Below are 19592 nucleotides of genomic sequence, written 5' to 3'. Positions count from 1 at the left end.
TGAAGATGCCACAGCCCTACCACCTCCAACCCACTAAATGAAAACTTCTGAGAGTGGAAGTGAGGGATGTATGTTTCAAACAAGTTTGCCAGGTGATTCTTCAAACACTAAAATTTAGAAACTACTACTGTAGAGGAATAAATTCCTCTTGGGGGAAATGAATTCATACTCCACAAATGTAGTATCATTAATCGTACTTCCGAGAATTTCAATGGACTCCTAAAAGTAAACAAAACAATGACAATCCCACTCTCCTAATCACGACAGAGTAGAAAGGGCACAGACTAAATCTAACACTTTTAAATGATGGGAGTTTGGGCTGGTTACCCAACCTCTCTGAGTCGTAGTTCTACCAGGTGGAAAATCGAGATGGTAACATACAGCTGACGAGAAGATTATATGCAATAATTTATGAAAAGCAACTAGAACCAAACCTGGTACACAAAAGGTGCTCAATAATGGTTAGTTTCTGCAACACTGAAAGAATTTTCAGCTTCTACTAAAAATTTTTTAACAATTTTATTTTCTACTAGAAAACTGATTCCAAAAACCCATTTTAAAATTTATAGCATGAGGGGACTTCCCTGTTGGCGCAGTGGTTAAGAATTCGCCTGCCAATGCAGGGGACACAGGTTCAATCCCTTGTCCAGGAAAATCCCACATGCCGCAGAGCAACTAAGCCCATGCGCCACAACTACTGAGCCCACGTGCCACAACTACTGAAGCCCTAGCGCCTAGAGCCCGTGCTCTGCAACAAGAGAAGCCGCTACAATGAGAAGCCCGCGCACCGCAACAAAGAGTAGCCCTTGCATGCCGCAGCTGGAGAAAGCCCGCACACAGCAACAAAGACCCAACGTAGCAAAAACAAAATTAATTAAATAAGTTAAAAAAGAAATTTATAGTATGTGTCATTTGCTGCCATAGATATGTTCTTCAAGTGCACACAAATCAAAATTTTTGAATGGTATTTTAAAAGTGCACAGGAAGTTTGGTATTTATTAACCTAGCCATGCAGAGAATCTTTTATATAAAAAGAATGATTTGGGACTTCCCTGGCGGTCCAGAGGTTAAGACTCCACGTTTCTGTGCTTCCACTGCAGGGGGTGTGGGTTCCATCCTGGTTGGGGAACTATGATCCCGCAAGCCATGCAGTGCAGCATGCATAAATGAATGAATGAATGAATGAAGAGAACTTTTTTTCTATGTAATGTATGTAACTGACATACAGTTTGTATTTTCTTAAACTAGGATGCACCTCAACTGATAGCAGAAAATATCTGTTCCATAAATATTATATACTTAGTATATATGGCAAAAGACAACTGATATACTGCTTGGACATTTTATAAAGGTCAAATTTTAGTTTTAAAGGTCCAAAAATTTTTATTTAAGAAGTTCTCAAGATCTCAAGATGTACATACTAATCCCTCACCACAGGTTTTCTGGAAGATAATATCTTTTATGCTTTAAGAAAAGACTTAACTTCAAAATCCAATGAAGGGGGCTTCCCTGGTGGCGCAGTGGTTGAGAGTCCGCCTGCTGATGCAGGGGACATGGGTTCGTGCCCCGGTCTGGGAAGATCTCATATGCCGTGGAGCAGCTAGGCCCGTGAGCCGTGGCCGCTGAACCTGCCCGTCTGGAGCCTGTGCTCCGCAACGGGAGAGGCCCGCATAGCACAAAAAAAACAAAAAAAACAAACAAACAAAAAAACAAAATCCAATGAAGTAAAGTTACCTTTTCAATGCATCTTCGAAGAGTGTTAATATTCCTCACCCACCAACCTATTCCCATAGCTCTTAACTCAGACCACTGAGGGTCCCCTCTCTGAATTGCCGGAATCATATTAATCAGCTCTTCCTCAGCCTCAGAATGAAAAGCCCAGGCAAAATGGCAAGTAGACACACCTAAATTAGAAATACAAAATAATAAGTTCCAGAACTATACCAAAACAAAAACAAAACCAATTTTTTACATAATCATGTATTTATTCATTCTGGAAAGAATTTTGAAGCTGAAAAAAAGTATCAAAAGATTTCATCATTCAGGATTTTATAGTATAAGCTTCTACATACGAGATCACCGACAGGATACACAAAACCAAAATCTTTCTGAAACATATTCGCTGCAAGAATAGAGACACTAAAACTTAATTGCTGGAAAGAAAGATATTTGAATATCAAGCCGTTCATATGTACGTACACACACCAAACTGATCAAGAGTAAAAGCTCTGGTCAAGTCAAAATAGGTTGGTCCATGTACGTGGATGTTGTTTCACAGTGCCACTTGCTTGCAGACCATATCCTTCAGTACTGGATATGGAAAACTGCCCCATTCATCCCTCAGGCCAAGGAGCTACCTATCACTTCAAAGCAAGCTTTAAACTTGATGAGAGTTCTGGGGAAGAACAGTCAGGAGGCACATTCCTCTGTCTTTGGTGCCTCAGTTAAAAAGAGTTTAAAGCGGCCTAATTACTGATGGCAAACACTTTTATGCCCTGGTAAAAGACTGACAGGGATCTAGGCTGTATTTAGAGGCAACAAATACGGTTTAGTGACACCCTCAGTGAGTCTGTCAACAGTTGAACAACTGATAACACTTTACTCCACTTAGAGCAGGTAAAGAAGAAACATGAGAGAAGTGAACCAAGGAGTGATGTTAGATAGTGGGAATGCCACTGGGAAGAACCCCAAGGATCCCAGGAAAGAAGCCAGGCTAGTCGAATCAGCCATCTATTAGAATCCCTTTGGAAACAAAGAAATGTCGGAGGTCAATGACGGTCTGATAGCCACATTACAAAGGACTCCCAATGCTGTAAGGCTATCAATATTACCACATATAATTTTTTTCATTAACAACTACTATATAGATTTTCCATATAGTTTAAAGCTTTTCTAACAATTACTGCTTCCCAACAGTTCCTTCGGAAATTATTAAAAAAACTATTAGGACCATTTTAAATAATAATCTTAAGCCTTTTAAATTCCTCATTGCTAACATTTATATACTGTGTTTGAAATCATATCACAAAATCAATGCAACAAGCCTTAACTGTCACTATAAATTTAGGAGGAAAATGGACAAAACTTAAAAACATCAACTTGTATTTTTTCAGAACCTAAAAAGCAAATTAATTCTCTATTTAAATCTGTCTGATTCAAGAAATAGTCACTGAATGAAATAACTATAAAAAAACTAACACTTTGCTTTAGGAATTGCTATTATAAGGCAATGCAAAATGCACACTTTTGCTGATATAAAAATTTTAATATAAAGTAACAATATAAAGTATATTCTATACCCTTAAATGAAATTTGGTTGATGACATTTTTGGTATGACTAAAAGGAAACAAAAATATACACAGACATGTCAGAGGAACTTGGTTCAGAAAGAAGATGAAGAGATCAGTAACTCTATTTGGAAATCTAACTACTAGAAGTGAAAAAAGGTATTAGGAAGAAAAAACAAGGGGCACCAGCAGGCACTTATTTTTATTTGCCTACCAATGGCAGGCTATTCTTTGCAATATATCTCTGTTCTTCTTAGCTTGTCTACTAGCTACTTAAGTTTTTCCCCGGACCATCACCTACAATAGCAGTCACTTTTCTCATCTCCAATGTTTTAACTGTATCAAAGGGAAAATGGAATTTGACAAAGCTTTAGAAATTTGAGGTGTTTTAGGTCTCCCTAGGCAATATACACAATTGTCATTAAGTGATTCAGTACCATATGACCATCATTTAAAACTAAAATTTTAAATTTTAAAACTAAAATTTGAGATGCCACTTTTTAAACCTATTCCAAATGCCATAGATTGTTTTAAATGATAATATCAAGTGTTGCAATGAGTTGAGTTTTGGCATCGTCAAATACTGGTTCTGGGACTGTAAATGAGCCTGGTCTTTCTGAAAGTCACAATATTTATCAAGAATTAAGAATTTTCAGGGGAGAGGGGGAAGATGGCCGAAGAGTAAGATGTGGAGATCACACGTGGAACAACTCCTACAGAACACCCACTGAACGCTGGCAGAAGACCTCAGACCTCCCAAAAGGCAAGAAACTCCCCACGTACCTGGGTAGGGCAAAAGAAAAAAGAATAAACAGAGACAAAAGAATAGTGACAGGACCTGCACCAGGGGGAGGGAGCTGTGAAGGAGGAAAGGTTTCCACACACTAGGAAGCCCCTTCCTGGGCGGAGACTGCGGGTGGCGGAGGGGGGAAGCTTCGGAGCCACGGAGGAGACCAGAGCAACAGGGGTGCGGAGGGCAAAGCGGAGAGATTCCCGCACAGAGGATCGGTGCCAACCAGCACTCACCAGCCCCAGAGGCTTGTCTGCTTACCCGCCGGGACGGGCGGGGGCTGGAAGCTAAGGCTTGGGCTTTGGTCAGAGCACAGGGAGAGGACTGGGGGCGTGAACACAGCCTGAAGGGGTTAGTGCACCACAGCTAGCCGGGAGGGAGTCCGGGGAAAAGTCTGGACCTGACGAAGAGGCAAGAGACTTTTTCTTTCCTGTTTGTTTCCTGGTGCGCGAGGAGAGGGGGTTAAGAGCGCTGCGTAAAGGAGACGGGCGCGAGACGCGGTTATCAGCATGGACCCCAGAGACGGGCCTGAGAAGCTAAGGCCGCTGCAGCCGCCACCAAGAAGCCTGTGTGCGAGCACAGGTCACTATCCACACCTCCCCTCCCAGAGCCTGTGCAGCCCGCCACTGCCAGGGTCCCGTGATACGGGGACAACTTCCCCGGGAGAACGGATGGCACGCCTCAGGCTGGTGCAACGTCATGCCGGCCTCTGCAGCCGCAGGCTCGCCCTGCACTCCGTGCCCCTGCCTCAGTGAGCCAGAGCCCCCGAATCAGCTGCTCCTTTAACCCTGTCCTGTCTGAGCGAAGAACAGACACCCTCCGGTGACCTACACGCAGAGGCAGGGCCAAACCCAAAGCTTAACCTCGGAGCTGTGCGAACAAAGAGGAGAAAGGGAAATTTCTCCCAGCAGCCTCAGGAACAGCAGATTGTATCTCCACAGTCAACTCGATGTACCCTGCATCTGTGGAATACCTGAATAGACAACGAATCATCCCAAATTGAGGAGGTGGACTTTGAGAGCAAGATATATTATTTTTTCCCCTTTTCCTCTTTTTGTGAGTGTGTATGTGTATGCTTCTGTGTGAGACTGTCTGTATAGCTTTGCTTTCACCATTTGTCCTAGAGTTCTGTCCATCCATTTTTGTTTGTTCGTTTTTTTACTTAAAAAAATTTTTTTCCTTAATAATTATCTTTTATTTTAATAACTTTTATTTTATCTTTATTTTTTCTTCCTTCCTCCCTTCCTTTGTTTCTCTTCCTTTCTTCCTCCCTCCCTCCCTCCCTCCCCCTCCCTCCCCCTCCCTCTCTCTCTCTCTCTCTCTCTTTCTTTCTTTCTACCTTTTCTCCATTTTATTCTGAGCCGTGTGGAAGAAAGTCTCTTGGTGCTGCAGCCAGGAGTCACTGGTGTGCCTCTGATGTGGGAGAGCCAACTTCAGGACACTGGTCCACAAGAGACCTCCCAGCTCCACATAATACAAAAAGGTGCAAAAACGACCAGCAAGCTACAGTGCTGGACATCCTATGCCAAACAACTAGCAAGACAGGAACACAGCCCCATCCATTAGCAGAGTGGCTGCCTAAAATCATAATAAGACCACAGACACCCCCAAACACACCACCAGACGTGGACCTGCCCACCAGAAAGACAAGATCCAGCCTCATCCACCAGAACACAGGCACTAGTCCCCTCCACCAGGAAACCTAAACAACCCACTGAACCAACCTTAGCCACTGGGGACAGACACCAAAAACAACGGGAACTACAAACCTGCAGCCTGCGAAAAGGAGACCCCAAACACAGTAAGATAAGCAAAACGAAAAGACAGAAAAACACACAGCAGATGAAGGAGCAAGGTAAAAATCCACCATACCTAACAAATGAAGAGGAAATAGGCAGTCTACCTGAAAAAGAATTCAGGATAATGAGAGTAAAGATGATCCAAAATATTGGAAATAGAATAGAGAAAACGCAAGAAACATTTAACAAGGACCAAGAAGAAACAAGTAACAATGAACAACACAATAAATGAAATTAAAAATACTCTAGAAGAGATCAATAGCAGAATAACTGAGGCACAAGAACGGATAAGTGACCTGGAAGATAAAATAGTGGAAATAACTACTGCAGAGCACAATAAAGAAAAAAGAATGAAAAGAACTGAGGACAGTCTCAGAGACCTCTGGGACAACATTAAACGCACCAACATTCGAATTATAGGGGTCCCAGAAGAAGAAGAGAAAAAGAAAGGCACTGAGAAAATATTTGAAGAGATTATAGTTGAAAACTTCCCTAATATGGGAAAGGAAATAGTTAATCAAGTCCAGGAAGCACAGAGAGTCCCATACAGGATAAATCCAAGGAGAAACATGCCAAGACACATATTAATCAAACTATCAAAAATTAAATACAAAGAAAACATATTAAAAGCAGCAAGGGAAAAACAACAAATAACACACAAGGGAATCCCCATAAGGTTAACTGCTGATCTTTCAGCAGAAACTCTGCAAGCCACAAGGGAGTGGCACGACATATGTAAAGTGATGAAGGAGAAAAACCTACAACCAAGATTACTATACCCAGCAAGGATCTCATTCAGATTTGATGGAGAAATTAAAATCTTTACAGACAAGGAAAAGCTGAGAGAGTTCAGCACCACCAAACCAGCTTTACAACAAATGCTAAAGGAACTTCTCTAGGCAAGCAACACAAGAGAAGGAAAACACCTACAATAACAAACCCAAAACAATGAAGAAAATGGGAATAGGAACATATATATCGATAATTACCTTAAATGTAAATGGATTAAATGCTCCCACCAAAAGACACAGACTGGCTGAATGGATACAAAAACAGGACCCATATATATGCTGTCTACAAGAGACCCACTTCAGATCTAGGGACACATACAGACTGAAAGTGAGGGGATGGAAAAAGATATTCCATGCAAATGGAAATCAAAAGAAAGCTGGAGTAGCAATTCTCATATCAGACAAAATAGACTTTAAAATAAAGACTCTTACAAGAGACAAAGAAGGACACTATATAATGATCAAGGGATCGATCCAAGAAGAACATATAACAATTGTAAATATTTATGCACCCAACATAGGAGCACCTCAATACATAAGGCAAATACTAACAGCCACAAAAGGGGAAATCAATAGTAACACATTCATAGTAGGGGACTTTAACAGCCCACTTTCATCAATGGACAGATCATCCAAAATGAAAATAAATAAGGAAACACAGGCTTTAAATGATACGTTAAACAAGATGGACTTAATTGATATTTATAGGACATTCCACCCAAAACAACAGAATACACATTCTTCTCAAGTGCTCATGGAACATTCTCCATGATAGATTATATCTTCAGTCACAAATCAAGCTTTGGTAAATTTAAGAAAACTGAAATTGTATCAAGTATCTTTTCCAACCACAACGCTATGAGACTAGATATCATTATAGGAAAAGATCTGTAAAAAATACAAATACATGGAGGCTAAACAATACACTACTTAATAACGAAGTGATCACTGAAGAAATCAAGGAGGAAATCAAAAAATACCTAGAAACAAATGAAAATGGAGACACGACGACCCAAAATCAATGGGATGCAGCAAAAGCAGTTCTAAGAGGGAAGTTTATAGCAATACAATCCAACCTTAAGAAACAGGAAACACCTCGAATAAACAACCTAACCTTGCACCTAAGGCAATTAGAGAAAGAAGAACAAAAAAAACCCCAAAGTTAGCAGAAGGAAAGAAATCATAAAGATCAGATCAGATATAAAAGAAAAAGAAATGAAGGAAATGACAGCCAAGATCAATAAAACTACAACATGGTTCTTTGAGAAGATAAACGAAATTGATAAACCATTAGCCAGATTCATCAAGAAAAAAAGGGAGAAGACTCAAATCAATAGAATTACCAATGAAGGAGAAGTAACAACTGACACTGCAGAAATACAAAAGATGATGAGAGATTACTACAAGCAACTCTATGCCAATAAAATGGACAACCTGGAAGAAATGAACAAATTTTTAGAAATGCACAAGCTGCCAAGACTGAATCAGGAAGAAATAGAAAATATGAACAGACCAGTCACAAGCACTGAAATTAAAACTGTGATTAAAAATCTTCCAACAAACAAAAGCCCAGGACCAAATAGCTTCACAGGGGAATTCTATCAAACATTTAGAGAAGAGCTAACACCTATCCTTCTCAAACTCTTCCAAAATACAGCAGAAGGAGGAACACTCAAAACAGTCTACGAGGCCAACATCACCCTGATACCAAAACCAAACAAAGATGTCACAAAGAAAGAAAACTACAGGCCAATATCACTGATGAACATAGATGCAAATATCCTCAACAAAATACTAGCAAACAGAATCCAACAGCACATTAAAAGGATCATACACCATGATCAAGTGGGGTTTATTCAAGGTATGCAAGGATTCTTCAATATATGCAAATCAATCAACATGATACACCATATTAACAAATTGAAGGAGAAAAACCATATGATCATCTCAATAGATGCAGAGAAAGCTTTCGACAAAATTCCACACCCATTTATGATAAAAACCCTGCAGAACGTAGGCATAGAGGGAATTTTCCTCAACATAATAAAGGCCATATATGACAAACCCACAGCCAACATTGTCCTCAATGGTGAAAAACTGAAACCATTTCCACTAAGATCAGGAACAAGACACGGTTGCCTACTCTCACCACTCTTATTCAACATAGTTTTGGAAGTTTTAGCCACAGCAATCACAGAAGAAAAGGAAATAAAAGGAATCCAAATCAGAAAAGAAGAAGTAAAGCTGTCACTGTTTGCAGCTGACATGATACTATACATAGAGAATCCTAAAGATGCTACCAGAAAACTACTAGAGCTAATCAATGAATCTGGTAAAGTAGCAGGATACAAATTTAATCCACAGAAATCTCTGGCATTCCTATACACTTATGATGAAAAATCTGAAAGTGAAATTAAGAAAACACTCCCATTTACCACTGCAACAAACAGAATGAAATATCTAGGAATAAACCCACCTAAGGAGACAAAAGACCTGCATGCAGAAAATTATACGACACTGATGAAAGCAATTAAAGATGATACAAATAGATGGAGAGATATACCATGTTCTTGGATTGGAAGAATCAACATTGTGAAAATGACTCTACTACCCAAAGCAATCTACAGATTCAATGCAATCCCTATCAAAGTACCACTGGCATTTTTCACAGAACTACAACAAAAAATTTCACAATTTGTATGGAAACACAAAAGACCCCGAATAGCCAAAGCAATCTTGAGAACGAAAAACGGAGCTGGAGGAATCAGGCATCCTGACTTCAGACTATACCACAAAGCTACAGTAATCAAGACAGTATGGTACTGGCACAAAAACAGAAAGATAGCTCAATGGAACAGGATACAAAGCCCAGAGATAAACCCACGCACATATGGTCACCTTATCTTTGATAAAGGAGGCAGGAATGTACAGTGGAGAAAGGACAGCCTCTTCAATAAGTGGTGCTTATTGGGAAAACTGGACAGGTACATGTAAAAGTATGAGATTAGAACACTCCCTAACACCATACACAAAAATAAGCTCAAAATGGATTAAAGACCTAAATGTAAGGCCAGACACCATCAAACTCTTAGAGGAAAACATAGGCAGAACACTCTATGACATAAATCACAGCAAGATCCTTTTTGACCCACCTCCTAGAGAAATGGAAATAAAAACAAAAATAAACAAATGGGATTGAATGAAACTTAAAAGCTTTTGCACAGGACTTCCCTGGTGGCACAGCAGTTGAGGGTCCGCCTGCCGATGCAGGGGACACGGGTTCATGCCCCGGTCTGGGAGGATCCCAAATGCCGTGCACAGGCTGGGCCCGTGAGCCATGGCTGCTAAGCCTGTGCGTCCAGAGCCTGTGCTCCGCAACGGAAGAGGCCACGGCAGTGAGAGGCCCGCGTACTGCAAAAAAAAAAAGCTTTTGCACAGCAAAGGAAACCATGAACAAGACCAAAAGAAAACCCTCAGAATGGGAGAAAATATTTGCAAATGAAGCAACTGACAAAGGATTAATCTCCAAAATTTACAAGCAGCTCATGCAGCTCAATAACAAAAAAACAAACAACCCAATCCAAACATGGGCAGAAGACCTAAATAGACATTTCTCCAAAGGAGATATACAGATTGCCAACAAACACATGAAAGAATGCTCAACATCATTAATCATTAGAGAAATGCAAATCAAAACTACAATGAGATCTCATCTCACACCAGTCAGAATGGCCATCCTCAAAAAATCTAGAAACAATAAATGCTGGAGAGGGTGTGGAGAAAAGGGAACACTCTTGCACTGCTGGTGGGAATGTGAATTGGTACAGCCACTATGGAGAACAGTATGGAGGTTCCTTAAAAAACTACAAATAGGACTACCATATGACCCAGCAATCCCACTACTGGGCATATACCCTGAGAAAACCATAATTCAATAAGAGTCATGTACTGAATGAAAATGTTCATTGCAGTTCTATTTACAATAGCCAGGACATGGAAGAAACCAAAGTGTCCATCATCAGATGAATGGTTAAAGATGTGGCACATATATACAATGGAATATTACTCAGCCATAAAAAGAAACGAAATTGAGTTATTTGTAGTGAGGTGGATGGACCTAGAGTCTGTCATACAGAGTGAAGTAAGTCAGAAAGAGAAAGACAAATACCATATGCTAACAGATATATATGGAATCTATGGGGAAAAAAATGTCATAAAGAACCTAGGGGTAAGATGGCAATAAAGACACAGACCTACTAGAGAATGGACTTGAAGATATGGGGAGGGGGAAGGGTAAGCTGTGACAAAGTGAGAGAGTGGCATGGACATATATACACTACCAAACATAAAATAGATAGCTAGTGGGAAGCAGCCGCATAGCATAGGGAGATCAGCTCAGTGCTTTGTGACCACCTAGAGGGGTGGGATAGGGAGGGTGGGAGGGAGGGAGACGCAAGAGGGAAGAGATATGGGAACATATGTATATGTATCTGATTCACTTTGTTATAAAGCAGAAAGTAACACACCATTGTAAAGCAACAATACTCCAATAAAGATGTTAAAAAAAAAAAAAAGAATTTTCAAGCCCTTTGATTCAGTAATTTCACTACTAGAAAACAAACATGAGGAAGTAATCAGATATATACATAAATATTTATATGCAAGGTTATAAGGTCACTCATTAACAGTGATAATTCAAATAGGAAAAAAACAGCTAAATTTGTATTTTTAGAAAAAAATAAAAGACTATATAGATGAATTATAGTTTAAAAACACGACAGAATATGACATATGTTTGTAATCATATTTTCAAAGAACATTTACTGAGGGTAAAGGGTAAGTACTGTGGGTAAGAGTAACAAACTATAAAGCCTGGTATTCCAGGTCCTACAATACTAAAGCATATTTTATGGGGCTGTATCCAGGATGCTGGTTTCAAAAGGAACACAGCCCACTGCACTGGAATTCTCTATTAACAAATAGCCCTGTATCTTGGCAGGTCACTTTAAACTCTATAGTTTTGATTTTTTAATCTATTAAGTTAGGGGGCTGATATAAACCTATACATCGCAAATCAGGGTATGTGGCAGTGTGCTAGAAGTACACAAATCTACTGGATTACTGTACGGCAGATATTCATGAAACATCAGCTTTACTTGTAAGTAAATAACTTAGAACATAATGCTTATATTAAAATAAACACAAATAATAATGCATAGGACAAAATTTACATAATTTTTAAAGAAAAGGTATCAGGCGTCATAGAAATTCAGGGCCACTTTAGGTTACAACCTCAGGCATACCAGTTTACTTAAACTACTATGACTTTAGTGACTGAAGTCTGAGAAACTGAGACAGATGAGCAAAAGTCACAGAATACAGCTGAAAAATAACAGAAAAAAGGTAAGTGGGTACCTTATTTTCCTGTGACAGGAAGATCTTAAGGCGGGTGATAGGTATGCATATGGTGATTTACTAATGCTCAGACACAAATATGAATATACTAACCACTTCAGTACGAAATAAAAGTTGCACGAAGGTTCAAACAATACCTTGATGAAGCAGCTGTACTCGGTATAAAGGAGGCAGCGATGTCAAAAGGCAAGTGTGCAAGCGCATAGCTAGTAAGTACCGCAAACCACACTCATCTAATGTGTCTCTTCCTGCAAAGAGGAAATATGTTTAAGGAAAAAGGAATGCAACAAATCACAAACCAGTAAAAAGTTAGAAAATAAACATTAAATTTAATAATTTACACAAAAAATATATATTTTTTTGAGTGTATTCCTTTCTGAACACTTCAGTATCTTTATTTATACAGCTTTACAAAAAGCATATGTATATATTAAAACTGCCAAATGAAAAATAATTGGGAAAAATATAAGTACCTATTAGTACAGGTAATAATAGTACTTAGAGCTACTCATAATAAATGAAAAGGAAAGAAATCTTGAAATCCAATAAAAAATAGATTAGCTATAGTAAATTAGGTATAATTTTTTAAAATATTTCCTGTGCAAATTCAGATGAGATTTAAAAACAGGAATTACATAATAAAGTAAAATTATTTATTTTATGATTAAATAGGTAATATTTTCTAGGTTGGTTAGCTCCAATGAAATACAGAAGATTCATTATTCAAAGATTTCAAATTTGACTCCCCAGGCTAGTGTTACCAAGTTAACGCTGAACTCTAACCTTGATTCCACAAATTTACTCTTAGTCAAAAGTTGAGCAGAGGTATGAAAGCATGGCAAGTTTACTCAAAATTATAGCCACTGTTGGATAAAAGAAACAGAAAAATACTGACAGCGCCTAGCCTGGTAACTGCCACTTAGGAAGTACTCAAGAGTATTGAATCAAATATTTTCTTGAAGAAAATAAAATGTTTTAAATTGTCAAAGTTCCACCTCTACTTCCCATCAGCTATATCTGTTCATCCACTCACTCATGTATTCATTCACAAAGTAAGCATCCGTTACATTGGAGGCACAGTTAAGGTACTGGGGGTTTGGCAGGGAATAAGGCAAAGTCCCCACTCTCAGGGCGCTTACATCTTAGGAGACAGAGACAAACAATGAAGAGGTAATGTGTCTAGTGGAAATGAATGCTATTGAGAGAAATAAAGCAGGACTGAGAGAAAGGGAGTGCTGGGGTAAGAGGGTTCTATTTGATATGAGGCCAGGGAAGAACATTCCAATAAGATGACATTTCAGCAGAAATCTGAGGAGGTAAGGGAATGAGGCACGCCTAAATCTGGAAGACAAGTATTCTATGCAGAGGAAACAATATGCGCAAAGACTCTGAGACAGGAATGGGCCTGGTGTGTTTGTGGGACAGCAAGGAAGACAATGCAGTAGAATGGAAGTGAGCACAGATCACAAAGAGCCTTGTAGATCACTGAAGCATTTGGCTTTTTGTTCTAAAGTGAGATGGGAAGCCACAGTGTTTGTTGAGCAGAGGAGAGATTTAATGTGATTTTGTTTTAAAATAATCACTAGTTCCTATGCGAAGAGCAGACTGGGGTAACAAGAACGAAACAGTTTAGTAGGAGACTTTGTCAATAATTAGGCAGGACGTGACGTGACTTGGACCAGAGTGGTAACAGGAGAGGTGATGAGAAATGACTGGAGTCTCCATACAGTAGAACTAATAGCATTCGCCAATGGACTGGATTAGGGCGGGAGAGAAAGCAGAGTCAGGAATACCTCTAAATTGTCTTACTTGAACAAATGGAAGAATTCATTTACTTAGGATCCATTCACTGAGATGGCAACTATTTAATCTCTGAGCTTCAGTTTGCTACCTGTGAAATGGAGACATTCATTCCTGCCTTATCTACCTAATGAAAATCCACTGTGACCAGGAGGAACCATTTTTATATTGCCTAACTAAGGATACAGTTCTGTATCCGAAAATTTAAACTATGTTTCATGGATTATGATGTATCTATTTTCTGAATGTCTCAAGTAAAAACTCTTAACATATATTAAGTTTGCAACAAAGGCTTAAGGCTGTTCTGGGGAGAATCTTGCTCAACTGCACACAACCTCATAATGATTCAAATTTTTTTTAATTAATATGGTTAGAAAATAACTCATAGGCAAAATCCTCTAGAGGTCACTAGTTATTTTAATCTACAGAAAACCTTGGAGATATATTATAAAGACATAAACCTATATGAAGAGATATATTCCAGGTAGCTTTGAGGAACAGTCTTTTTCCCTCACACTTGGAAATCTTGTGAAATAATTAAAAGAGTATAGGCTTGGAGGCAACGATTTACCCACATCTGAACCCCAGTTCTGCCATTTACTACCTATGTGATCTTATGTGTCACTTAATCTCCGTAAGGATCAGAGTCTTCGTCTATAAAATTAAGTATAATAGTGGCTACCTACTAGAAGACTGTTGTAATAATTAAATACAATAAAGTACATGAAGCACCTGGCACATAGCAATTGTTCACTCCTCCACAATATTTACTGAATGAATGAATGATCAATCATTTTCGGTTTCCTTTGCTAATGTCATCATTTAGAATCAACACCATTACCTTCAACTATCTGCATAAAAAAGAATGAAATCTAGTTTCAGGAGGCAGCCAAAATTTTTCCAGTTACAGAATGAATTAAGCAAGACACATGTTACATTAAAATGTATGAAAACCCCTTTCTCAAGAGACTTTTTGGAGAAAATTAGGTAATTATAAAAATTACTTATACCTAGAAATGTGAAGATGAACAAGTTGAGCCCAGGGGGTCCTTACAACCTGGTGGTTCAATAGTAAAATTAACAAATGGGCCATTATTATCACTAAAATTAAAATAAACCATAGGAATCAATCTGTTCAAAAAAAACAAAAGACTATATGTCCAAAATGATATGAAGGTTTCAGGGTAAAAATTCATGTGAGGATGCACACAGATATCACAAATACATAAAGTCACATGCACAAGTCAGAGCCTACCCCAATCACCTTTCCTTTTACAACTAATCATTAATAGTAACTATCAACTAGAGAGGTCATTTCCCTGCAAGGTTTAAAGAAAGACTGCAATTTAATATGTGAGCCATTATATAGATAAATACAAACAGTTCTATTAATGATAACTTTATAAATTTTTAGTTAGCGTATTTACCTGAGTAACTCTTATCTCTGTTTTCATCAAGCTCAGTACTGGTGGTAGCCACTGTATCAGCCAAAGCTACAAGGAACATCTGCTCCAAACGGGTAAGGCCTGGTAGACTTGAGTGCATAAGATGACTTGAAAGTACCCTAGCATGTTCTTGGCCAAAGTAAGCTGGTCCGTATTGAGAAAGATTTATTACTTTTGATTTGTTTTCTCTTTTTTCTGGCTCTAAGTCAATATCATCTGTTGTTATATCCTGGATTTGGAACAGCTCTGAATATTGATCCTCTGGTTGACTTTCCATATGATCTTCATAGCTCTGTGGTAGTTTTGTACTTTCTTCTGAAATTCTGTAGGTTGTATCTTGATCAGCAGCAAGCAATGCATATAACGGTAGTGGGGGAATAGAATCTATCTCAGTATAATCTCGAGTACCATCTTTCCCTATGGTGACTGTATCCTTTGCTGTACTGCCACTTACACTAATGGTTCGAGAAAGATGTCGCTTAGTTCCTTCTCCAGCATCAGCATCTCTAACTATTGCAACTTCTCCTGCAATGCATTTTACTAAATGAGAGAGAATAGCTTTAGCCCTGCGAACTTTCCCTAAATCCATCAATTCTAACAGCTGGGTTGGATGATACTGCGGGAGAGTAGGGGAAAGTACATGTGCAGCCTCAAATAAGCCACCATCTTGAGCTACAGTTGGTGAACAAAAAATATCATCAGCAATGGCTGCTCCCTCAACAATACTTTTTCTTGACAACATATTAGATTTAAAGGCAAAATGATCTTGTACTGCTGTCTCTTCTGCATCAGGACCATCAGCGTCAACGTCTCCAAATTTGACAGCATGCTTCCACTGTGCATATACATGCATTTCACAATCCATTCCTACCACCAATATCCCATCTCTTACCCAAGAGAGAGAAACAGGCAGTGAAGGTGTACCATCAACAGAAGACACTAAGTCTATAGATCTAAGAAGAACCCATCTTGACCTAACTCCTTGCTTGATACTTCCACCTAGTGGTAAAGTAATGACAGCTACTCCATCCTTACTATTGATTTGCTCAGTCACAATTCCTGAAAGCCGCCCATACATGAAGATATTAGCACCGACCCCTACTGTGAGAATGTGGGAGCCATCTTCTTTTGATACCCAGTCCAAATGTACTAAATGTTTGATATTCGGAATAAGATATCTATCCTTGCTCAAAAGTGCATCTGATTTGCTGTACACAAAGAGATTACTGTCGACACTGACCCTTGAATCAAGTACACTCCCAACTTTGACCAAATCATCAAGATGAATTGTTTGTTCTAAAACCCATTCTGACCCTCCTGTAGATTCACATTCAAATATGCAAACATGCATGGAAAATTCTTTAGAAACAAAACCATTGTGGTGGATAGGTTGTTTGTAAGCCACTGCAAGGCGACCCGTGTATGAACAGCTAACAGCAACTGGTCTTCCCACAATGCTCACTGTACTGCTGTTATCTTCTCCTTCATCATTCATCAAGGGCCATCTCCTCCAATGATAGGTTTCCTTCTCATCACTTTTACATTGTAGATTGGTTTCCATACTACATTTCCAGAAGCGTACTTTATTGTCAGAACAGGTTGTAACCACTAAATAAGGTGCCAGGCACACTGGATAAATTGAAGAGGAACTCAGGTGGCCTTAAAAAAGAAAAAGCAGATCGTCATAATAATAGAAACACAAAATAATATGCTAATAATCAAATTCTAGAATGTGATTAATCCAAATCCACTATGAGCTTCTTCAGAGTAACTCTGCAGTCCCCTGCTAAACCAAATATTTCATTAAAATAAAACTCAAAAGCAATGAAACAAGTCAATGCTTAATCAATAAACCTGTCACCTGCTGTAATTTATATGTCTTTACCACACATGCCTCACTGGACTTTCATTCTATATCTTTTATCACTTTCATCATAAATACTTAAGTAGTCATTAAAATTTGCCTTTCAAATTCCCCTAACTGGCCCTCAAATAATCCAGACACTAGATCTACCCCCACCACAAAATGTTTTCAGTCAGCTAAACAGACACTAGATCTCACCTTCTTAACCAGGTTTAATTCATGCTCTCCTAACACTGAACCAGAACCCTCATATTTATTCCTGACTGCCAAAGGCTAACACTTCCCATCTATTGTCAACTATAACATGAGGGGAGGGACTTCCCTGGTGGTGCAGTGGTTGAAAGTCCGCCTGCCAATGCAGGGGACACGGGTTCGAGCCCTGGCCCTGGAAGATCCCACATGCTGTGGAGCAACTACGCCCGTGCGCCACAACTACTGAGCCCACATGCTGCAACTACTAAGGCCCGCACCTAGAGCCCGTGCTCCACAACAAGAGAAGCCACCGCAACGAGAAGCCCGCGTACCACAGCAAAGAGTAGCCCCCGCTTGCCACAACGAGAGAAAGCCCGCACGCAGCAACAAAGACCCAACGCAGCCAAAAATAAATAAATTAAATAAATTAATTAAAAAAAAAAAAACAACTATAAGATGAGGGGTAACAGTGATTAAGGTTGGGATCAGAAGGCCTGGATTCAAGTTCCATTCTATCAATGCCTTCCTAACAGTGGGAAAGGCACTTAAACGTCCGAGCCTGTTCTATCTAAATAATAGGGAGGGGCTTCCCTGGTGGTGCAGTGGTTGAGAATCTGCCTGCCAATGCAGGGGACACGGGTTTGAGCACTGGTCTGGGAAGATCCCACATGCCACGGAGCAACTAGGCCCGTGAGCCACAACTACTGAGCCTGTGCGTCTGGAGCCTGTGCTCTACAACAAGAGAGGCCGCGACAGTGAGAGGCCCGTGCACCGTGATGAAGAGTGGCCCCCGCTTGCCGCAAATAGAGAAAGCCCTCGCACAGAAATGAAGACCCGACACAGCCAAAAATAATAAATAAATAAATATTTAAATAAATAAATAATAGGGATCATGTTACTACTTCCCTTGGAGTTTTACTGTCCAACAAGACATTTGAAAGCATTTTACAGAGTCCCCGCAAAATGTAATTTATCATTATTAATTCCAATAAACTTATTTGAGTATATCCTAAACTTTCCAAATACTTTGAAAGATTCAAAAGCTGACCTAAATCTGCACCTGCCACAAAAGCCCAGAGTAAACTCTTAATGTGGTCTTTCCAACTCTGATTCCAAACCTGTGTTAGGGATGAGTAAGAGAACCTCATACTCAAAATCATTCACCAGTAATTGGAATAGTCTTGAACCTCCAATTCTGGTTCCCCAAAAACACTATTCGAGGAACTCCTCAATTCAAATTCCACAATGACAGAACATTTTAAAATACAGATGCCAGTCCTGCTCTTTAAACTATTTTACCAACCTTGCTAATGTCAGTATCGCTCTAGGCAAACCAAACTCTAATCCTGTATCCTATATTTTTCCCCCAAAGTATCTGCCAACTCTTGGTCAAACATACTTAATAACAGCAATACTGTGGATGAAAAGCCTTAATTAAAACAAAAAGCTTCAATAATTCACATACGACCATATTTTTCTTTGCAATTTCACTATCACAGTATTCCTATTTATAGGAAATCACAGCATAGGCAAGAAACCTTGCATTGAAACATTCACACTATTTTCTGTCAAGCTGATTACATTTATCACAGGAAATTATTTCTAAAATAGACATGTTTCTAAATAGAGGTATCGTTAGTAGAAAACAAATCTTTATTTCAGTGTCAACTCTGCACATATTTCAGAAGAGTTCACCCATTTTATGCACTGAAGATTGCTCTGAGCTACAACTGTCCGGTCTTAAAGTTACGTTACCTGCTGAAGGCGTTGCTCTTATTACTTCAACTCCTACCGGGAGATCAAGAGGTCGGCTATATACCCGTCTAGAACTCAGAATCAGTTTACTAGCAGTTTGAAGGTTGGCGATTGATGAAGAATGTGGTATGGGGCTCACACTAGGAGAGGTTTCTGGAGAAGAGTCTATGTTCTTCTGTCCAGGGACTGAAAGTAGACTCTCTGATGAAACACCTTCTGAAGCTTTAGCTTTGAAAATAAATTAAGAAATTAAGAAATATATTAGTATCATCACTATCTACATGAGCTAGATAATATTTTGTGATGATTTAAGAAACATGATTTCTTAAAAGTGCTCTGGAGACAAGATCAATTTTCAAACTTTTGCTCAGTTACCTTGATAGAATTTTTTTTTTAAAACTATTTTACTCTTTCTTAGCATCAACAATTGCATCACAGGGATATTGTCAGTGA

The 19592-nt window shown here is 39.1% G+C and overlaps 1 protein-coding gene across 4 annotated transcripts in view; it reads right to left on the bottom strand.

The window, feature by feature from the left end:
- The window catches only part of DMXL2 (Dmx like 2), a 160929-nt gene that overhangs the window by 46823 nt on the left and 94514 nt on the right, over positions 1-19592 (bottom strand). For all 4 annotated transcript variants that reach the window (XM_049705959.1, XM_049705960.1, XM_049705962.1 and 1 more), the window contains exons 17-20: positions 19140-19367; positions 15311-16987; positions 12221-12331; positions 1735-1904 (exon numbers count right to left, since the gene is read on the bottom strand). In XM_049705959.1, coding sequence (XP_049561916.1) covers positions 1735-1904; positions 12221-12331; positions 15311-16987; positions 19140-19367 — 2186 coding nt within the window. The remainder of the gene's footprint in view (positions 1-1734; positions 1905-12220; positions 12332-15310; positions 16988-19139; positions 19368-19592) is intronic.

The sequence above is a fragment of the Orcinus orca genome, chromosome 2 (assembly GCF_937001465.1).
Source record: "Orcinus orca chromosome 2, mOrcOrc1.1, whole genome shotgun sequence".
NCBI lineage: Eukaryota > Metazoa > Chordata > Mammalia > Artiodactyla > Delphinidae > Orcinus > Orcinus orca.
The sequence above is the reverse complement of the archived record's forward strand: the minus strand, read 5'-3'. Positions and strand labels throughout refer to the sequence as shown.